Below are 21446 nucleotides of genomic sequence, written 5' to 3'. Positions count from 1 at the left end.
GTGCAGTTTTGTTGCTTGGTCAGAGTGTGCGGCAGTAACAGTCTCATAGCTGTAATGGGGTTAGTGTCAGATGTGTGTCGGACTTCCAGTGTCTGGTTATATTTAGTCTGGCTGCCATGAGAATATGGGTGGTTGCGAATCTAAAGGGATGAGGGGTATCCTCAATGGTTAGGTTAAGGATCGCAAGTGCCGGTGATGGGGGGGTCTTGATATGGGTAATGGTCGAGATTAAGTGGAAGATACTGTCCCAGTATTTTTGTAGTTTGGAACATGTCCAGAAAACGTGGAGTAAGTCGCTTGGGGAAGATTTACATCTCCAACAAGTATTGGGGATTTGTGGATTAAAGGGTGTTGTTCGGGCTGGAGACATATACCATCGTAGCGCAATCTTCTGTGCGAGTTCCCATAGGGCTGCGCATTTGGTGGTTTTATAGATAGACTTGAGGGCATGTTGCCATTGTGTGTCGGTGAAATTTTTGGCAAGATCTATTTCCCAGCTGTGGTGAGATTGTAGTTTGGAAAAGGTGAGTTTTTGGTGGAGGCTGTTGTAAAAATAAGAGATACCTTTAGTTTTCGTGTCGGTGTTGGTGAGGTAATCCCAGGTCTTGGGGTGGATACTGTAAATGGGAAGTGGTATAGTATTCAGGCAATGATGTATACGGAGGTAAGTGAAGTATTCGGATGCGGGTAAGGCATATGCGGCTTGTAGTTGGGGGAATGTTTTGATGAGGTTGTCTTGTAGTAGATCTTGTATGGAGTGTATGCCTTTAAGGGTCCATAGTGAAAGTGAGATTTCAGGCATTAGGTGTAGCAAGGTTTGTATAGGAATGTGGGATTGTGGCGTGTTTGGAGTGTATGTCAGTAGGGCTGATGCTTTTTTCAAGCATGTGCTGAGGCTTTCACGGTAGGAGACAGGGACTTTGGCACTGAGGTGCCTAGCGGTATGCTTAGTAGCCAGGTTTTCAGGTTGGGTCTTGTGAGTGAGGAGTGTTCGATGTGTCCCCACAACGTGGTCGGGGATGGTTGAAACCAGCAGGGTAATTGGGCTAGAATAGCTGCCAAGTGGTAGTCTTCAAAATCTATAGAGCCTGTGCCTCCCACCAGTTTGTGTTTGACCAATTTTGTATGGGCACATCTGGGTCGTTTACCATTCCAGAGGAATTTATTAAATATCATCTGGAGGGATCTGAAGAATGTGCCGGGCAGAGGGATGGTTAAGGTTCTAAAGTAGTAAAGTATTTGGGGAAGGCAGATCATTTTAAAGGCTGCAAGCCTACCTGTCCAGGAAAGTTTGTGTTTCGCTATTTTTTGTGAGGTCGATTGAATATTCTGGAGGAGTGGAAGGAAGTTGCATGAATAGAGATTTTTAGTTGTCTTCGGAAGTTGAATGCCTAGATATCAGTGTCTGCCTAGTGTCAGTGTCTGCCCACATGAATGGATATTGTAATTGAAGGAGGTTCTTCATGGTAGCGTCTATATTAATATCTAATAGGAAGGATTTGGTCGTGTTGACTTTGTAGTATGAGACCAAGCTAAACCAATTGAGCATCTTTTGTACTTCTGCCAGGGAAAGAGTCGGGTTGGTGAGGATGAGGATTACATCATCCACGAACAGGCTAATTTTGTGGTGATAAGGACCAATCTGTAGGCCAGAGATGTTGGGGTTAGAGCGGATATGTTCTGCTAAGGGTTCCATGAGCATGTTAAATATGAGGGGGGATAGGGGGCATCCTTGTCGGGTGCCATTTGTAATTGGGAATGGTTGGGAGAGCATGCCCTCTGTAAACCTGAGCTTCGGGGTTGGAATATAATGCCATAATGGCTCTGAGAATTTGGCTTTGGAACCCAAATTTCCGGAGGACCGCTTCGAGGTAGGACCAATATACTCTATCGAACGCCTTCTCTGCATCCAAAGATAGGAGCAGAGAAGGCGTTCCGGTGGACTCAGCATGATGAATTAGGTTAATCATCCTTCTGGTGGCATCTGAGGCTTGTCTGCCTTTTGTGAATCCTGTCTGGTCTTGGTGTATAATAGTGGGCATAATTTTGAGTAGTCTTGTCGCTAAAGTTTTAGCGTATAATTTGAGGTCAAGGTTGAGCAAAGAGATTGGGGCGAAAATTTTGGGCGACATTTGACTGTTTCCCTGGCTTCGGTATGGTATTAACCAACGATTTTAAGTATTCTTTTGAGAAGACAGAAGAGGAGGCAGCATGATTGAAGAGGTCAGTAAGATGTGGGATTAGCTGTGGGTAAAATTGTTTGTAGTATTCCCCTGTTATTCCGTTGGGGCCCAGTGCTTTACCACTCGGGAAGGAGTCAATGGTTTTTTTGAGCTCCTGGTCAGTGAATGGGGCATTTAAGGCGGTCAGTTGTTCCTCGGTCAATTTGGGTAAGATTAGATTGTGAGGAAATTGGTCAATGTCATCTTGTGTGGGTTGTGCGGTATGGGGGTCCTGTTTCAGGTTGTAGAGATCCTCATAATAGGCACTGAAGGCATTGGCTATGTCTTGGTTGTTGCTTAAAGGGGTGTTCGTGTGGGGGTGGATGAGTTGGGTTATTTTGATTTTGATACGTCTACCTTTAAGTCATTGTGAAAGTTTCTTCCCAGCTTTGGTAGAGTATGTAGACGCTTTAAATTTCCTTTGAAGGAATTCGTAGGAGTGGAGCAGTAGGGTTCTAAGTTCCTGTCTGAGGGATAGTAGATGGTGTGCCTGTGGGTCTTGGGGGTTGTTTTTATGTCTGTTTTCTAGGGTCGCTATCTGGGTTGTTAATTCGTCTATATGCTGTGTCCTCTTTCGCTTATGATAAGAGCTAAGATTAATTAACATTCCTCGCATATACGCTTTGTGCGTGCTCCACACCATGGCAGGGTCGGGTACCGAGCCTTTGTTCAATTAGAAAAATTCAGTAATGTGTTTTGATATTTCTGGGGTGTATGTGTCGTTTTGGATAATATGGTTGTTAGCACGCCAGAGAAACATGTTTTGCTGTAAATTGGAATCTTGTATTGTAATTGAGATAGAGGCATGGTCCGACCATGTCGTGGTGTGGATCTTAGATTCAGATATTTTTTGTAGAATACATTTGTCAGAAAGAAACAGCTCTATTCTCGAGTACGAGCGATGTCTGGATGAAAAAAAAGTGAAGTCACGTTCGGAGCCATGGTGGCATCGCCAAACATCATATAAGTCCTGGGAGGTAATTAATTTTTTCAGTGGTGAGGCATTTTGCTGATAAGGTGGAATCCATGGATATGTCTGGGACCAAGTTGAAGTCTCCACACAGTATTCTGTGGCCTTTTTGAGAGGGTTTGGCAGAGCATAGGACTCTGTGGAGGAATCTCATTTGGTAGGAGTTCGGGGCATATACACTGATTAATGTATAGGTAGCGTTATAAATAGTGCAGGTAAGGATAAGAAAACGACCTTCGGGGTCTGTCACTACGTCTAGTAGTTGGAAATATATAGTGTTCTGGATCACTATCATGACTCCTCTAATTTTAGATGATTCAGCCCGTTGACTTTCAGAGAAAGTATGGTGAACGGCATCTTGCGGTTGTGAGGTTGGTGGGTGTTGTGTGCAGCACTTACAGTTAGTCGCTGAAGTTTGGATCCGGAGGTACCTGGGAGCGAAATTCAGTAGTGGGGAAGCGGAAGTTCGAGGCTTGAGTGTAGGTTGAAGTGGTAGGAGGCCGGTAGTGCAGGTTGGTTCTGGAGAATCCTGGGCCTAGGATTCAGTAGTAGATTTGTGGCTGTCCGAGGGTCTGAAAGTAGAGTGGACTAGGATACTGCGAATAGAGCAATATGTTAGGTATCAGGTAGAAAAAAAATAAAAAGTCAAAGAGATAACATTAACTTAAAATATATAAGGCAACTGGTAGGAATTGGCGCAGTGATCCTGTAGTGGAAGGTTCAAGGCAGTTATTGAAGGTGGTTCCAACAAAAAAGAAAAATCTAGAGGGGGTGTTCAACACCGTGTAGACCTCTATTTGGGGGTACAAAGAGTTAGTAACGCTGGGAGGAGAGGGCATGAATAGCAGGTTGCCAGAGCTCAGGGGAGCCATATTAAGTGTTAGCGGCCAAGTGTAGCAATGAAAGGTGCATCCTTCAGTAAAGATTGCGGTCTTGTAGGCTGCGGGATGTAGTTGATCCTCCTGTCTTGAGGAGTTGGTTTGGGTAAGTCAGGGATTATACGCCAGGAGTGAAGGAGTTTCAGGCCCTTTTCTAGATCCCCAATGGCGTGCGTTTGGCCATTGTGCGCAATGAGGATGGTTGCGGGGTAGCGCCATTTGTATTGTATGTTATGGTTTTGCAGGCCCTTGGTAATCGGGTTCAGTTGCTGTCGCATTTGGAGGGTATACTTGGATAGGTCAGGAAAGAGTTGGATGCCAGTGTAGGGAGCAGGTAAGGGTGATTTAGCTCTGAGTCCCATGAAGAGTTTTTCTTTGATGTGGTACATCTCTGGGGACAGAGGTTGCTAGGTGGGATGGTTTGGCAATTCTGTGAATCCTGTCTATTATTACATCACGCGGGGACGCTTCAGGAATCACTATATGCATCAATTCTTTTGCATATTGTGGCAGGTCCGCAGGGAGTATGGTCTCTGGGACGCCTCTCAGCTTAACGTTGTTCCTGCGGGACCTATCTTCTAAATTGGCCAGCTTGGCGCGCATCCATGCCTGTTCTTCTTTAACCGTGTCATAAGCATCAATGACTTCATTCACTGTGGAAGTGCATGCATGTATCCCTCTCTGTGTTAGTCACCCTATCATCCAGTAAGTGGATATCAGAGGTGATCCTGTGAAACATGGATGAGAGGTCAGTCATGAGGGAGGTCTGGAGGGAGATTAGCATGTCCTTCAGGGTAGTGTCCATGACTGGCTGGCCTGAGGTAGGGAAGGAGGCCATAGAGGAGTGTAGAGCCTAGTCTAGGGAGAAGGGAATAGGAGCCTGGGCCTCAATTTTTGGGCGCTGTGTCTGGTGCGGCAGCGTGTCTAGCTGCATCTTAGCTTTGGCTGGGCTGCTAGGGAGAGGGTCACCCTCCAGTGCCTGGGATGGGTCATCAACGGTACCTGGGTCTAGCCGTTCGTCAGTGATGGCATCCGGGATGTCCGTGTATGGCTCTCGTGGCGCGGCCTGGTCGGCGCCATCTTGGGTTTCCCATCCCGCCGGCTTGTAGGCAAATTCTGTCAATTTCTGAGGCCTGTGGTTGGTAAATCTTTTCCTGGATGTCTGCATCTTCGTCCCCTGGATGTGTGGAGCAAGGATGGGTGTAGATGGAGTTGTAAGAGCGGCCGATCGCGCTGGATTGTGTCCCCTGGCTGGCGAGCTAAGTGCTTAAGCGTCCATCTTCTTCTCTGGCCGGCCACGCCCCCCTCCCTAGGACACACTTAACCCCTTCATTGCCCCCTAGTGGTTAACCTCTTCACTGCCAGTGTCATTTACATAGTAATCAGTGTTTTTATATATATTTTTGGGGGATATTTATTATAGCAAAAAGTAAAAAAATTGTGTTTTTTTTTTTCAAAATTCTCGCTCCTTTTTTGTTTATAGCACAAAAAATAAAAACTGCAGAGGTGATCAAATACCACCAAAAGAAAGCTCTATTAGTGGGAAAAAAGGACGTCAATTTTGTTTGGGTGCAACGTTGCATGACCGTGCAATTGTCAGTTAAAGAGATGCAGTGCCGAATTGCAAAAAGTGCTCTGGTCAGGAAGGGGGTAAAATCTTCTGGGGCTGAATCGGTTAAAGTGTGGGAGGAAACCAGAGTACCTAGAGAAAACTCATTCAGGCACAGGGAGAACATGCAGATTCCAGGCAGGTAGTGATTTTTTTCCATATTCATTATTCATTTTTAGCTGGTCCAATAATGGCACAAAAACCCAGGTAGACTGTAGGTGAAAGCATTGTTTCAATAGTATTTGAATTTTTTTTTGCATGTACTGTACATTTAGTATATTTAGTGACCATATGATCTTACTTGTTGTTATGACAATTTTTTTTTGTATACATATTAACCTATAAACATTGTATAAATAAATTTGTTTAGCGGTACTAGGGGTTTTAGTAAGATAGAATGAAGGGTAGGATACAGTAACACTCATACATTCACAATGTTTATGTTGGTGCTATCTTGTCCAGGAAATAACTGCAACATATAAGCACAATTTAGTAAAATCAAATGAAAAAAATACATTTTTTACCCCACTGCATAAGTATATATCAGAAAAATAAAATACAAGTTTAGAAGATTAAAATTGTTAAACTTTATTGCTAAGAAGTAAGCAGAACAAAATTTTTTTTCAACATTGAAGTTTATTTTTTTCTGTCTTTTAGGCAAAAGTAAATCCTGTCAATGTTACCCCACCTATAAAAGCCGAAGACCAAGATCGGGATATTCAACCAATATCTGACCGACCTGGCATCCTTTTCTCCATCCTTGTTGGTGAGTAAATCAAACTCATTTAGTTCTTTCCTATGTTTGATAGTATGTTTTAATTTTATTATGGACCCTATTCCTAAATACAAGCCTTTTTTTATCAGTTCACTTTCTAGTCAATTCTAGCCTTTAGAGTGCATGTGCGTTTTTAATACCAATACTGTTATTTCTATTGTTCCCGGGCTGCACAACAGAAAGCATAGTACATAATACATGCTATCACCAACATGAGACTGCAGGCTTGGCTGGCTTAAATCAGGTTTTGGTCTCCCCCCAGAGACTGGCCACCTTAATTACCTTGCAAGTGGACAAACAAAGAGAATGCCACAGCCAAAAACCAGGATGCTGAAAAGAGGAGCAGAAACACTAGACGCTCTTGACAGTTGCCAGCTGCTTCCTTATATTCAGGATGTTGGTTTCCAAGCAGTATTAAAACACAAATGGTTCCCAGAGGAACATATACATGGCACTATCTGCACCAATCACATTACCATTCCCATTGCACATGATACCCACTAACCTAATGGGGATAATCCAGAAAAAATGAGAAATTATATTTTATATAATATTCAAACATGTTGTTAAAGTAAATGACACAAGATGTATTTAAGTTATAGCTGTAAAGTAAGGATAGCCTTGGTAGGATAGATAGGATAGAAGCTCATCCCGTCTATTATTTATATCAGGGGTAGGTAACCTTTGAGAGGTGGAGAGCCAACGGAACAATATGAAAGAGATCAAAGATCACCAGGTTTTGGCACCATTTATTTTAAAGAAATTAACTAACAAGGCCTAACTAAATAGTAAGGTAAATTTAGAAAAATATAATAAAACATATGTCACTGCAAAAATACAAACTTTGCCTACCTTAAAAGTGGCTGTTGTCAGTAGAGCAGTAGATGGAGTCAGTAGGGCAGTGGACTTGCCACCTGATCAGTGGATGCACTCAGTAGTTTAACTATTTTATTTTTTATTATTTTTCACAATTTTTATAGGAGCCCTGTTGGGTGATTTTGATAATAGGGGAGCATGAAGGGGGCTGGGAAGCAGAAAAAAAGAGGAACACGGATAGGAGGGGCATAGGGGGAGGCAGAGGAGAAGAAGCTGGCTTTCAGCTGCTGCAGAAGGAAAATAAAGGGGATTGTCAGAAGACCGGTATTTTAAAGTGGCAAGAGGCTGGGGATTCAGATTTTATTGCCCCACCCTGGCACCCTAAGGAGGTTGTCTAAGCAGCCGCCTTATGGCACCAGGGTAGGGGTTGGTAAAATCTGAATCTCCAGCCACTTGCTGGTAATTCGGGTTTTTAAATACCTGTCTATAGGAGGGGAGGAGACAAAGGACACTACTATAGGGGGAAATGAGGGTCAGAGGTCACTGCTATGGGGAAAAGGGGGGACAGAGGACACTACTGTGGGGCGTGATGTGAAGGGCGGTAGAGGACACTGCTATAGGGGGGAAGAAACCACTGTGGGGGAGTGATGTGAAGGCTGGTAGAGGATACTGCTGTTGAGGTGACCCTGCCTATAGCAATGTCCTCTGCCCCCTTCACATCACCTCCCCCCACAGTAGTGTCCTCTTCCCCCATAGCAGTGTCTTCTAGTGCCCTTCTAATAAGCCACTACACAAAGTAATGTCCTCTGCCCCCCCTTTTCCCCATTCACCCAGTGAACTGTAGCCCCTCTTGCCCCCCAGCAGTGTCCTCTGCCCCCCTTCCCTCCTATAACAGTGCCCCACAGCAGTGTCCTCTGGTTCCTTTACATCACCCCCCACACATAAGCAGTGTCCTACCTGTGTACACAAAGGAGCGAGTGAAAGGCAGCACAGTTCTGGACAGAGGGTGGGAGCGGGAGCTGCCAGAGTGAGGACCAAACATAAGGCCTAAGCAGCCTTATGCTTGGGTGTCAGCATAGGGCTGCTTAGACAGCCACCTTAGGGTGCCAGGGTAGGGGGGACAGTAAAATCCGAAACCCCAGCTACTTGTTAAAAAAACTGTCTATGGGAGGGATTAGGGGGGCAGAGGACACTGCTAGGGGGGAAAGGGAGGGCAGAGGACACTACTGTGGGGGTGATTTCAAAGGTGGTAGAGGACACTACTATGGGGGGAGAGGACACTACTGTGGGGGGGTGATATGAAGGGCAGTTGAGGTCACTGCTATTGAGGTGGCTCGGCCCTGCCCATAGCAGTGTCCTCTGCCCCTTCACATAACCACAGTAGTGTCCTCTTCCCCCATAGCAGTGTCCTATGCCCCCCTTTCCCCCATAGCAGTGACCTCTGGCCCCCATCCCCCCCACAGTGTCTTCTGCCCCCCTTCCCTCCCATAGCAGTGCCCCATAGCAGTGTTCTCTGCTTTCTTAACATCACTCCCCACACATAAGCAGGATCCTGCCTGTGTACACAGTGGAGAGAGTGGAAGGCAGCACAGTTCACCAGCCAAAGTAACAAGCTGGTGATTGTTTGCATGGGACTGCCCTGTGTCCTAGCAACCAACCACCCGTGGGTTAACTTGAAAAGTTAGTTTGGCCAGCTCTGCCTCCTGCCCATCCTGAGCTATGCTACCTCCTGGTCTCTCCTCATGAAGTGGTGGTGATATCAGGATTATGGCTACAGTTGCAGTCATGATCCTGATATCATTTTTTTCAGCTGGTGATGCAGTTTATTGTAAAATTGATCAGAGCAGCCAAACATCTGCCCAATCACTTTTACAAGCAGTGGAAGGGGGTCCCCACTCTGCTGCATACTACCATCCCACCTGGGAGCCCAGGGCTTCTGTGGATGGTCACGTGGGCTGACCATAGAGATGAAAGAAGACCTTCTGTTATCCAATCACCTCTGTGGTATAAGAAACCAAAAGCAACAAAGTCTTCATCACTTCTGATTTCAGTCTTTTGTTTACTGGCCATTACTGTCTGATAAAGCCGGTTTGCTCATCTGCTTTGGAGGGAGGAGAAGATTAGACCCCAGAACTCTCAGTAAAGCGTACCTGTCACTGCCTATGGTATCACAAGGGATGTTGTTCATCCCTTGTTATAGAAACAAAGTTGATGATTTAAAAAAAAAACAATAAAAAGACAGTATAAAAAATTGAAACAAAATAAATAATAAAAAATAATTTTGAAGTGCCCGTTCCCCCTGCAAACCCACACATATGCAATGAATATGTAAATAGTGATCTCACAACAAATGTGAGGTATCTCGGAGAACATCAGAGTGAGAGCAATGATTCTAGCACCAGACCTCCCGTTTCACTCTAAACTTATAACATGTAAAGGTTTTTAAATTGTTGCCTATGGGTCATTTAATGTACTGTAGTTTGTTGCCATTCCAATTTTAAAGCGTGACATGTTATGTATCTTTTTACTCGATGTAACATCATCTTCTATATTTTAAAAGAATTGGGTATTATATTGTGTTTTTGTGCACTAAAATGTATTTTCCATGAAAATGTTTGGGGGTTTACCATTTGAGATTGTTCATGGATGTTTTCTTATTTTTGTCATTATGCGTGGATTTGTTTACATCTCTGAATATACTTTGTGACAAGTGATCATATATTTAGTAACATATACTTTGCTAACCTTTATATTTGAGACACTATAAGATTGTTACTTATTTATTACCAGACAAGTTATAATATATTATGTAACACGTAGGACCCTTCCTTTGGACATTCTTTTTAAATGCCTTTAAATAGTGTGTTTTTGGTTCTTTTTAGTATTTGTGTACAAAAGATTTGATATATAGATATGGTATACCATAAAGTCTGTATTGCAAAAATGTTCTAACAACCAAGATATTTTTTAGTGATTTTTGAAGTTTATGATATTAAAGAAGTTGAGTGGCAACATAAAAGCTCTCCAGCCATTTTTTTTTTTTGAGTGTAGCATTAAATTCTAAGGATCTATTAATGATAATCATGGCATATGTATGCATGGTGTTTATTGAATGTTTATATAAAACAATTAAAGGATACAGAAAGAATACAAAAGTGGCCAGGGGATACTAAAGTGTATTACAAATTCAACATTTTTCAACATAGGTTTGTAGTTCCAGATTGCAACATAACCCATTCAGAGTCGTAATGCCACAGTGCTAACTATATTTACAACAAGCTAACTCACAAATGGGTGACCCATTAACAGTACATGCAGCAGTGAGGGAATGTTATCGGATGTCCCATTTAATATGTTTAATGAAGCCTGTTAGTATAGAGAGTAGGACAATGCAAGGGAGATTCAGGACAGTGAGATCTGTTGTCATAGTTTAAAGTTTCAGGATTATGTCCCAGAATGTTTTGATGGGAGGACAGGGCCACCAATTCTGGCACATTGTATCAGGGTGGTTGCGGCATCTCCAGTACTGAGAGATAGCTGATATGGAGCATTGTAGAGCAACAATATGGAGGACGTGAGGATTTCAAAATTGATTGCTTGGACTTTCTTTTCCATGGAGGGCGAGTTTATTAAGATAAGATAAGTTTTTTTTTTTTTTTTTTTTTTTTTCTTTCCAGTCATCAGAGGAGAGGGAAACCTTGAGGTCAGTCACCCATTGTTAAATATAGGTGGGGAGAGGGATGAGGAGAGGAGGGTGGAATATATTGAAGAAATAGATTTTTGTTGAATGAGTGCCCTGTAGAAGGAAGCTCTCAAAGGGGTTAGTGGGGAAGAGAAGACCTGTTTACCTGGTAAAAAGGATAGGAAGGACATAATCTGTAGGTATGCTAGCTGTTATAGGGTCAATGGGTTAGTGTTTCATAGAAGGGTTTCAAGGGATGGAGGGAATTCCCTTCGTGTGGTTTTTGATAGGAGGTGGTGGTTTTGTGTATACCAGATTGGGTCTGGGCAGCAAGGAGTGCAGGGTTTACAAAAAGGGGAATCAAAGGACCTATGACACTAGGGAATTGGAGTTTGGGGATTAGTTTGTCCCAGAAGGTAAGGAGATGGAGTGTAAGAATATGGAGGAAGGATGGTTCATTCCTGTGGATATGACTGATGCAAGGGAAAGCTTGCGTATCACAGGTTGAGAGAGCTTTTTCAACTTGGGCCCACTGTTTAGAGGATTTATTGTAGAACCTACTATTCCTGTGAGGGTGGATGCAGAGTGATATAAGGAGAGATTGGGAGGCGCTGTCCTGCAGAGAGGCATACATCGGGATCCTCAAATTAATTTTGTAAAAACCTTTTAGAAAGGGTCATAGAAAAAGCAAGGTCTATATAGACATACAATCGTCATTGGGTAGCTCCATTTAATAATTTACACAGTACAGAACCAATTATACTGTATGTTTTCTCCAAAGATTCTAGGGTTTTTTCCAGTACATACTACTTGCTGCCCTTCAACTTCACAGATCTATTATTATTTGTTATTCTCACTTTGAGCTGTTTATGGACAGCTTCATTTACTTTGAAGAATGATCACAATGCTAATTCTGACCTTACTTTTTTGTGTCCTTTTAACTGACATTATGTTGGTTGATAAGAGATGTACATGCATATATCTAAGTGGCATAACTGCATCCTTAAAAATTTACCAGTGATATCGGGGATGAAAGAAATAGGAGCATTGAATGAAGTCCCACTGAATAATGTAAATAAGCTCCTTGAACAATTTCCCAGAACTTTAAACTGTATTTAATAAAATGTTAGATCATTTTGTTTTTATTCAATGTAACTCTACTCAGAATGGGAACACTTTATTCCTATAAACTTAGTGTGACTCTGTGCCTATTTTGCCACCTACCAATGTAATCGGCAAGCCCCTGTATTATCTTGCTTATTCTTTTATATTTTTCAATCTTTAGTGTTTTTGTTTAAATATTTCATAGTTAAATCCCAGAAAAAATGTCATTCACTGCAAAAGACCCTGTCTATTGCTCAACAAAATATTTGATGAGTTATTAAAAGCAGAGATGCTATTAAACTGTTGGTATTATATGCAATGGAGTTGATCCCTGATCATATTAAGTTCTGCTTCTTTTAAGCGATCTTGCATTTTTTATGAACGGTATGCTGAAATAAATGCATTTATTGGCTCATTTAATATCAAATGAAACCAGCATCACACATACATAAGGTGCTGGGCTATAAACAATCATTATTTTTGTTTTTATCAATTAGATGTTCATAACACTTTCTTCTCTCCCAGGCACTCCCGGGGATTATACTGAATATTTCCATATGAATCGTACAACCGCTGTGCTCACACTCCTGAAGCCAGTAAATAGAGATTTACACCAGAAATTTGATTTGGTTATTAAGGTAATATTTTTAATTTCCAGCAGAATAATCATTACCCTGTAATGGTCCAAGGAGAAAATTAAGTTCTGTTTTATTTAAGTACAGATTATTTTTTGCTATGTGATTTGAAAGCATCACTTACAGTAATACTGTACATCATAGTTTTACAGCTATGAGTTTTATGTCTATAAAGTGAACACAGAAGCAGTAGATAATAAAACAAAATGTGATAAAGTATAAAAAAAAATATTTATTTACTAATGGGGCATTTGTTGCTTTCTGGATTAAAATTAATTTGGGATCTCTGCACATGGGTGTAATTGTTTTCTTCCCATCTTTTTCCTAATTAATCTTCAAAAATAAGATAGAAGATGGAAACTAGCATGGGCCTCATTCACATGGGTGTACTTAAGCGTACAATGTGACAGACTCACCCGGGACAGAGGCTATTGGAGGGAACTGAACGCAAGCCTCTTGCCCACCGATTATGGGCCCTGGCATTTGGGGGAATGGTGCTCTCGTGAGCTGTATGCCTGGGGACCCTGGGGTTGGTGTTACTTTGGATTCACCCCCAAAGACACAAGAATCTGGGAACCCTTTATATGCCATATTAGAATAGTGACTGATTCATACCATTGGGACTCCTACTGTTAAATGCTAATGTCATCAATTCCAGCTACCTGTCTGTTGTCTGCTATAATGTGTATATTGTAAATAAGTCTAGTGTGGCTCTAAGAGTCTTTTCACCCATTGTTGTTTGTGTTAATTAACTCTGTTACTGTGTGAAGCTCGGTGACCACAAGTCTGGGCAAAAGGTCATGTCTCAGTCACCTAGGCTGTATAAAGGATTAGATAATTAGCTCATGTTAATTAGGTTAGTTTTTAGTCATCCTGCTGTATAAATTTGGGTGAGATCTCAAATAAAAAAATAGTCCATGTTAGCAGTGAAACAAGTGTCGCCTTGTTTTATGCTTGGGATCGGTTGGAATATCTGATATCTGAGTCCAGACTGGGAGGAAATGGTATACTGACGGAAGCACTCAAGCGGAGTGTGGGACATTCTGTGACAGATTGAAACTAGCATGGGCCTTATTCACATGGGTGTACTTAAGCGTACATCTATGCAAAGTGCTATCTTTGCCTGCACAGGTTGCACAGGTGTTCCATGTGACCATGTGCAGGTAGTCCCATTCCTGTATACTGAGATGTAGTGGCTGCATGGACATACAGTGCAGGTGCATGCCTCTAAATTCAGACAGCAGAATGTGTCATACTCTTTATTTTATTTCTTTGCAGAGACATGCATCTTTTAGAAATGCTGCATTTTTGGCAGGAACATTGCTATATTCTCTCTTAGCCACCACTTCACTCATTTAGCATCACTTTTACATACAGATCTAAAAAAGGCAGAAATTGTAGCAGGTGCAAAGTGAAAGGCCCTAATGTGCTTGCATTGTAACAAAGAGGAGAAGCCAAAGCCAAAAGCAAGAAGCAGCCAAAATATTACATTTGTTTGTCAGATTTGTAGATACTTATATAAGGTACTTAAATTGTGTGAATATTCACTTTATTGTTCTAATCATGTAAAAAGCCTCCGCACATGACTGTATACTCAAAGTGAGCAAGAATGTTCTTTTCACAAGATTTAGTAAATGAAGCAAATATTCACACTATTGTCAACTCCTTTAGCAAAAAAGTCTTAATACTGTTATGGCCTTTCACATCATATAATCACATATGCACAGTATTCTGTGATATTTTCTTATTTACATTAAATTATTCATCATAAATGTAACTTTTAAGCAATGATACTTTTTTCCACGCTCAAACTGCTGAATCCATATAGATTCTATTTGGAGGCAACATGATCAAATATGTTTTAGAGCCATGTTTCTTTAATTCTATTAGTCTTGAAGCATCAGAAGTTGCTATTTTAAAAACTGAAACTTTCCAGTAAGAAACAAAAATTGTCTATGGAGACCACAGTATCAGATGGAGGTTCTACTTATTAATGGTTATATAAATGGGTGGTTCAGCTCCAGATATACTTTAATGTAGTATGACAAGGGACCACTGAATGGAATTAAGAGTGTCATTAATGTGAAAAGGGAATGAGAAGGTGCAGAAAATATAAGTATTAAATTATAAAGGCTAGGAAAGGTAAATGGAATGATGTTGCACAGCAATCCTTCAAATGTTTATTAATTTACTTCTACTGGCAAAATTAGATATATTTGTTATGAATTAGCCACAATAAGTTGTAAGTTATATTCACTGTACTTTTCTGTGAATACTGTTTATTTCTGTATAGCCAAAATTCAAAAAACTATTGTGTTAATGCAAGAAGAACCAATATTTCCACAGGGTTGAATTATATATCTCTGCAACCTTAAATATCCAGTAGGTAAGGGTATTCTTCATTTATCCAAAGATTAATTTTACTTTTATATCGGTGTTTACTAGGCATGTGCAATTTGTTTCGTTCTGAATTCGTTTTTTAACGACAAATTTCGACAAATTCGTTAATTCGGGAATATCCAAATTAACGAAAACCCGTTTAATGAATTTTTTCCGAATATTTGTAAATTCGATAAAATTGGACATTCATAAATTCAGACATTCGTACATTCCCAATTTACGAATGTGCATTCGTACATTCGTACATTCGTACAATAGTAAATTAGTGGATTCGTAAATTTGTAAATTCGAAAATTCGGAAATCTGAAATAATAGTTAACTAATAATGACTGAACTATTACTAGTAACTTTTATATTATAGGTATTGTAATTTCCTTTCAAATTTGGCTGTTAGTGAACGTAACACATACAAAATTATTATTATTATTATTATTATTATTCAGGATTTATATAGCGCCAACAGTTTACGCAGCGCTTTACAATATAAAAGGGAGACAATACAGTTATAATATAATACAATACAATACAATAGGATTAAGAGGGCCCTGCTCAGAAGAGCTTACAATCTAATAGGGTGGGGCAGGTGGTACAAAAGGTTGTAACTGTGGGGAATGAGCTGGTGGAAGTGGTAGGAGATTAGTTGGAGACGTGATAGGCTTTCCTGAAGAGATGAGTTTTCAGGGATTGCCTGAAGGTAGCAAGAGTAGGGGCTAGCCGGATAGATGGAGGTAGCGCGTTCCAGAGGATGGGAGAGGCTCTGGAGAAATCCTGGAGACGAGCATGGGAGGAGGAGATGAGAGAGCTTGAAAGCAGGAGGTCTTGAGAAGAGCGGAGAGGACGATTTGGGTGATATTTGGAGACAAGATTAGTGATGTAGCTTGGGGCAGAGTTGTGAATGGCTTTGTATGTTGTGGTTAGAATTTTGAATTTAATTCGCTGGGTGATTGGGAGCCAGTGTAGGGATTGAAGTAGAGGGTTGGCAGACACTGAGCGGTTGGTAAGGTGGATAAGTCTGGCAGCAGCATTCATGATAGACTGAAGAGGGGATAGCCTATGGAGCGGTAGGCCAATGAGAAGGGAGTTGCAATAGTCAAGGCGAGAGATAACAAGGGAGTGAATGAGGAGCTTGGTGGTTTCATTTGTTAAAAAAGGGCGAATTTTAGAGATGTTACGGAGGTGAATTCTACAAACTTTTGACAATGATTGGATTTGAGGCTGAAATGACAAGTCGGAGTCTAGGATTACACCTAGTACCCTGGCGTGAGGGGAGGGACTGATGGTTGCATTGTTGATTTTGATGGAAAAGTCATGGAGGGGGGCACGGGCGGGGGGGAATATTAATAGCTCAGTTTTAGAGAGATTTAGTTTAAGGAAGTGGTGCAACATCCATGCTGATATGTCAGTTAGTAAGTTAGTAATGCGAGAGGAGACTGAAGGAGTGAGGTGAGGAGTAGACAGATAGATTTGGGTGTCATCAGCGTATAAGTGGTATTGGAAGCCGTGGGCAGTTATTAGGTGACCAAGGGAGGTGGTGTAGATAGAGAAGAGAAGGGGTCCAAGAACCGAGCCTTGGGGGACCCCCACAGAAAGGGGCAATGGAGAGGAGGAGACAGAGTTGTAGGTGACACTGAAGGAGCGCTGTGATAAATAGCCAGAGAACCAGGATAGAGCAGAATCTCGGAGGCCAAGGGAATGTAGTTTATTGAGAAGGAGCGGGTGGTCAACAGTATCAAAGGCCGCAGAGAGGTCAAGTAGTAGGAGTATGGAGTACTGGCTGTTGGTTTTAGCAGTTAGTAAATCGTTAGTGAGTTTTAGTAAGGTAGTTTCCGTGGAGTGCTGCGAGCGAAAGCCAGACTGTAAGGGGTCAAGAAGGTTATTTTCATTGAGGTAGGAGCTAAGACGGTTGTAGACTAAGCGTTCTAGAAGTTTAGCGGTGAATGGGAGTAATGAGATGGGTCTTAAGTTGTTCAGGTCGGTAGGGTCCAGTGAGGGCTTTTTAAGAATGGGAGTGATCTGTGCATGTTTTAGAGGGGAGGGGAAAATGCCACTAGAAAGGGAGAGGTTGAAGATGTGGGTGAGGGAGCATAGGATAGAAGAAGAGGGTGACCGTAGTAGTTGTGAGGGAACAGGATCCAAGGGACAATTGGTTAGGTGGGCATTCGAGAAAATTTTTGTAACCTCTTCCGTAGTAGCCAATTCAAAAGAGGAGAGGGTTGAATGTGCTGCTGGGCAAGGTATGATGGGTGGGGAAGATGTACGCACAGTGGAGATGTCCTCACGAATTGCATTGATCTTGTCTTTGAAGTGATTGGCAATCTCTTGGGCAGTGAGTGAGTTAGTGGGTAGAGGGGGTGGTGGACGAAGCAGAGAGTTAAAGGTTGAGAAGAGCCGATGGGGACTGGATGACAAGGAATTAATAAGAGAGACAAAGTAGGCTTGTTTGGCAGCATGGAGGCATGAATTGTATTTTAGAAGGGCAGATTTATATAAGGTGAAATCTTGCAGGCATTTGGTTTTACGCCACAGTCGTTCAAGAGCACGGCAATGTCTCTTGAGATTTCTAGTGTTGTCAGTTTGCCAGGGTTGTAACGGTCGGGGCCTAATTCTGCGTGTGGTTAGGGGAGCAAGTGCATCTAGTGATGATGAGAGGGAACTGTTGTAGACAGAAGTGGCCAGGTCAGGACAGGACAGGGGAGAGATTATGTCATATAGGTTGTCAGTAGCAGAATAGAGAAGAGAAGGGTTAAAGTGGCGAAGGTTTCTACAAGTAATTGTTTGCTGCTTGGAGGGATGGGTGGTTGGAGGCAAGGATACAGTGAAAGTAATGAGGTTGTGATCAGATAGAGGAAAGGGGGTGTTGGTGAGGTTGCCAGGGTTGCAGAGATGGGAGAATACAAGGTCAAGGGTATTACCATTGGAGTGAGTGGAAGTATGTGTCCATTGGGTTAGGTCAAAAGATGAGGTTAAGTTGAGAAGTTTAGCTGTAGTTGGGCTGTTGACATTGACAGGAATGTTAAAGTCACCAAGAATAATGGTGGGTATTTCAGAGGAGAGAAAGTAGGGTAGCCAGGCAGCAAAGTCATCAATGAAGCGCGATACCGGTCCTGGAGGCCTATAAATTGCTGCAATCCTCAGAGAAATGGGAGAAAACAGACGAATACAGTGCATCTCGAAAGAAGAGAGGGATAGAGAGGGAGGGACAGTAAGGACTTGGAAGGTGCTTAGTGGGGACAGAAGGAAGCCAACTCCACCTCCTTTCTGTCTGTTGGGTCTGGAGGAGTGAGTCCAATGGAGACCACCATGGGAGAGGGCAGCAGGAGAAGCTGAGTCAAAATTTTGCAGCCAGGTTTCTGTTATGGCCAGTATGTTCAAGCCATGAGAGATGAAGAGGTCATGTACAGATGTTAGCTTGTTACAGATGGAGCGGGCGTTCCACAGGGCACATGAGATTGGTGGGGTGCTTTGAGGAAGTAGGGGGATAGAAATTAAACTGAGTGGATTGCGGTGGTTGCCAGAGGGGGAGGGGTATTGGATATGTGGCTTGTATTTGGAAAATGGCGGACCAGGATTAGGAGAAATATCACCTGAGACTAGGAGAAGGAGGAGGGTGAGGAAGGCAAGGTGGGAGTGGGATGTGCATGAGCGCACGTGTCTAGTGGCCCTGGAGTTTATGTCAGCATGTGGGTGCAGCAAATGCAGGAGATGATGGGTGCCATAGTAGGGAGAGGGTAGGAGTGAGGGTGATATGTGCATGCTGCAGGGAAGAGAGGAGGGGTAGAGTAAAGATAATTTGAGGATAGAAGACACCAATGTGAGAAGGAAGAGAATAAGGAGCATGTTAGTGGCTAGAGAGTGGGAAACTAACCTAATATAAAATAAATTTCAAAGTTGGTTTGCTTGTCGTCTTGCAGAGTGGAGCAGAGTTCCTGTTGTTCATGCAGCTTTAGTTATCCTGCTTTCGTTAAACTGCGTCGGTGAAACTGCGCATCACTCGTGACAGAGCCACTCAGGAAAGAGCCATGATGTCTGCGCCATGCCCCTGTCTGCGCCACCCCATAAGCTGCCATAAATTTATAGACAGCCTAAGCTGGGATGCATTTCTCAGTTGGTCATTATTGGGTCTGATGTGAGACACCTGAATATGGGGAGGAGATGGCCAGGGCCAGGCCAGACACAGGCTAGGGTCGTAAAGCTAATTACCTCTCTTGATCACTCAAGCCACATGGAGATGAGAATCAATCACCAGTAATATTGCTATTGCAGTGTGTTTGTTATAGAGCTAGCAGTAAATATGGAAGTTTAAAGATATGGCAGCAGGAGACAATTACCAAAAATATTAATAGCAGACTCAGCAAAGCCAGTTCAGTGGGGATGTACAGTTGGAAATTTATCCGAAGTTATGAATGATCCGAAAAAACGAATGCCGTATCCAAACGCATGGAACGTAATGAATTAATAATAAATAACAATAATAATAACAATGTTTTATTATTATTATTTATTATTAATTTGTTCCGTTCCATTTGTTTAGATGCAGCATTTGTTTTGGATAATTCGTAACTTCGGATAAATTCGTATTTGTTACGTTCACTGACAGTCAAATTTGAAAGGAAATTACAATACCTATAATTTAATAGTTAGTTACTATCTCAGATTTTTGAATTTTCGGGTTTTTGGATTTTCAAACTTCGAATTTACAAATTTCCGAATTTTCTAATTTACAAATGTACGATTTTACGAATTTACGAATGTACAAATGTAAAAATGTACGAATGAACGAATGTTCGAATTTATGAATGTACGAATGAACGCATTTACGAATTTATGAATGAACGAATTTACGAATCGCGATCATAACGAATGACCCGAAAAACGGAAAAAAAATAATAAACTAATGAAACGAAAACGAAAATGAACAAATTTTTTGGCTGTGCCCATGTCTAGTGTTTACTGTATATGTGCAGCAGTTCTGTGTGTTTCAGCTTTCAAGCCCTTACATAAAGAAGAAAGAAAAAACAAAAAACTTAGTACTTGAATAGAGAAAGAAGTTAAATGCAAATACCTTCTATTTTAAGGTAATGCTGTTTACTGTAAATTAAGCATATTGTTTTTGTGTCACTAGTCTGACATACCACTTTTGGTACAAGACATTTGGTACAACAAACAAATGTGAATTATACTGTTAGTATCCATGCCACCAATCTCTAACATTTAACCTGGCCCTAAAACCTGAGTCACTTCAGTTCCTCCCATGTGATAAAACTGATTGTAACACCATTTTTTATTTTTTTTTAGGGTTAAAGGTTTTAATTAATTGAATAAAAGTTGACCACTGTAAGCACCCCTGTCAGTATTAAATGGTTTATTCTCAAACCTCTAACTGTCCCTATCGCTGGGCAGCTAGGTCTGTTAAAAGAAGATGAAAGAAGATGAAAAATACCAGATTTACTGTCAGCATTCACAAGTGAAAATAAAAGGGGAAAAAAAAACATAAAAAGGAAAAACAAATGCAGCCACTACATCTAAGGACTGATAATCTGCAATATATTACTTTTTTTCTTTTGAGTTAAGATCAATGTTATGATATATTATATATTATTTATGATATCAAATACACTGGGGAGCTTCAGGAATTTTTATATCATCCATTTCAGTTTCTTTTAACACTTAACTATTATTGGTCTTTTAATGGAGTGTATTATCTGCAAAAATGTGGGACTTCCATGGGCGTTTTAAGATGTCTCCCCCTTTAACAAATGTATACATGTGGTGGTGAGATGAATTATTGATCTTTTTAGAGGAGAACCCTTATAGGAACTATATATGGTGAAATGACAAATTTATTGATGATTTATTGTTAGTGTGGAAGAGGGATGGGGAATATCTGGATACATTTGACAGGGTTTTGAATACAAATGATTTGAATCTGCAATTATCAAATGAATAGGAATGTACAATCACTATTTTTGGATATAACATTAGTGAGGGTTGTAGAAGCAAATTAAGTCTCTAGGTATATTTTCCGCAATTCCACACTGCTCGTTTTAAGCTGTCATTCATCACACACTAATAAATTGATACCAGTAGGGGAATTTATATAGACCAGGAGACAATATTCCACAGGCAATTTGTTTGAGGTGCAATCTGATGTAATGGAAAAGAGACTACAATAGAGCTAGAAAAAGTCTTCTTAAAGGTTGCTGTAAAGGCAGAAGTTTTTTTTTTTTATCTTAATGCATTCTATGCATTAAGATAAAAAAAAACCTTTTGTGTGTAGAAGCCTCCCCTGCAACCCCCTAATTACTTACCTGAGCCCCATCTCTCTCCTGCAATGTCCATGAATGCCTTATGCTGG

General features: G+C 41.4%; 1 protein-coding gene across 1 annotated transcript in view; it reads left to right on the top strand.

The window, feature by feature from the left end:
- Positions 1–21446, top strand: part of PCDH15 (protocadherin related 15) — a 2079434-nt gene that overhangs the window by 885059 nt on the left and 1172929 nt on the right. The window contains exons 10-11 of the mRNA XM_073596339.1: positions 6337–6445; positions 12582–12694. Of these exons, the coding sequence (XP_073452440.1) occupies positions 6337–6445; positions 12582–12694 (222 nt within the window). The remainder of the gene's footprint in view (positions 1–6336; positions 6446–12581; positions 12695–21446) is intronic.

Source organism: Aquarana catesbeiana, linkage group LG08, assembly GCF_042186555.1.
Source record: "Aquarana catesbeiana isolate 2022-GZ linkage group LG08, ASM4218655v1, whole genome shotgun sequence".
Lineage (NCBI taxonomy): Eukaryota > Metazoa > Chordata > Amphibia > Anura > Ranidae > Aquarana > Aquarana catesbeiana.
Note: the sequence above shows the minus strand (reverse complement) of the source record. Positions and strands in the feature narration are given on the sequence as shown.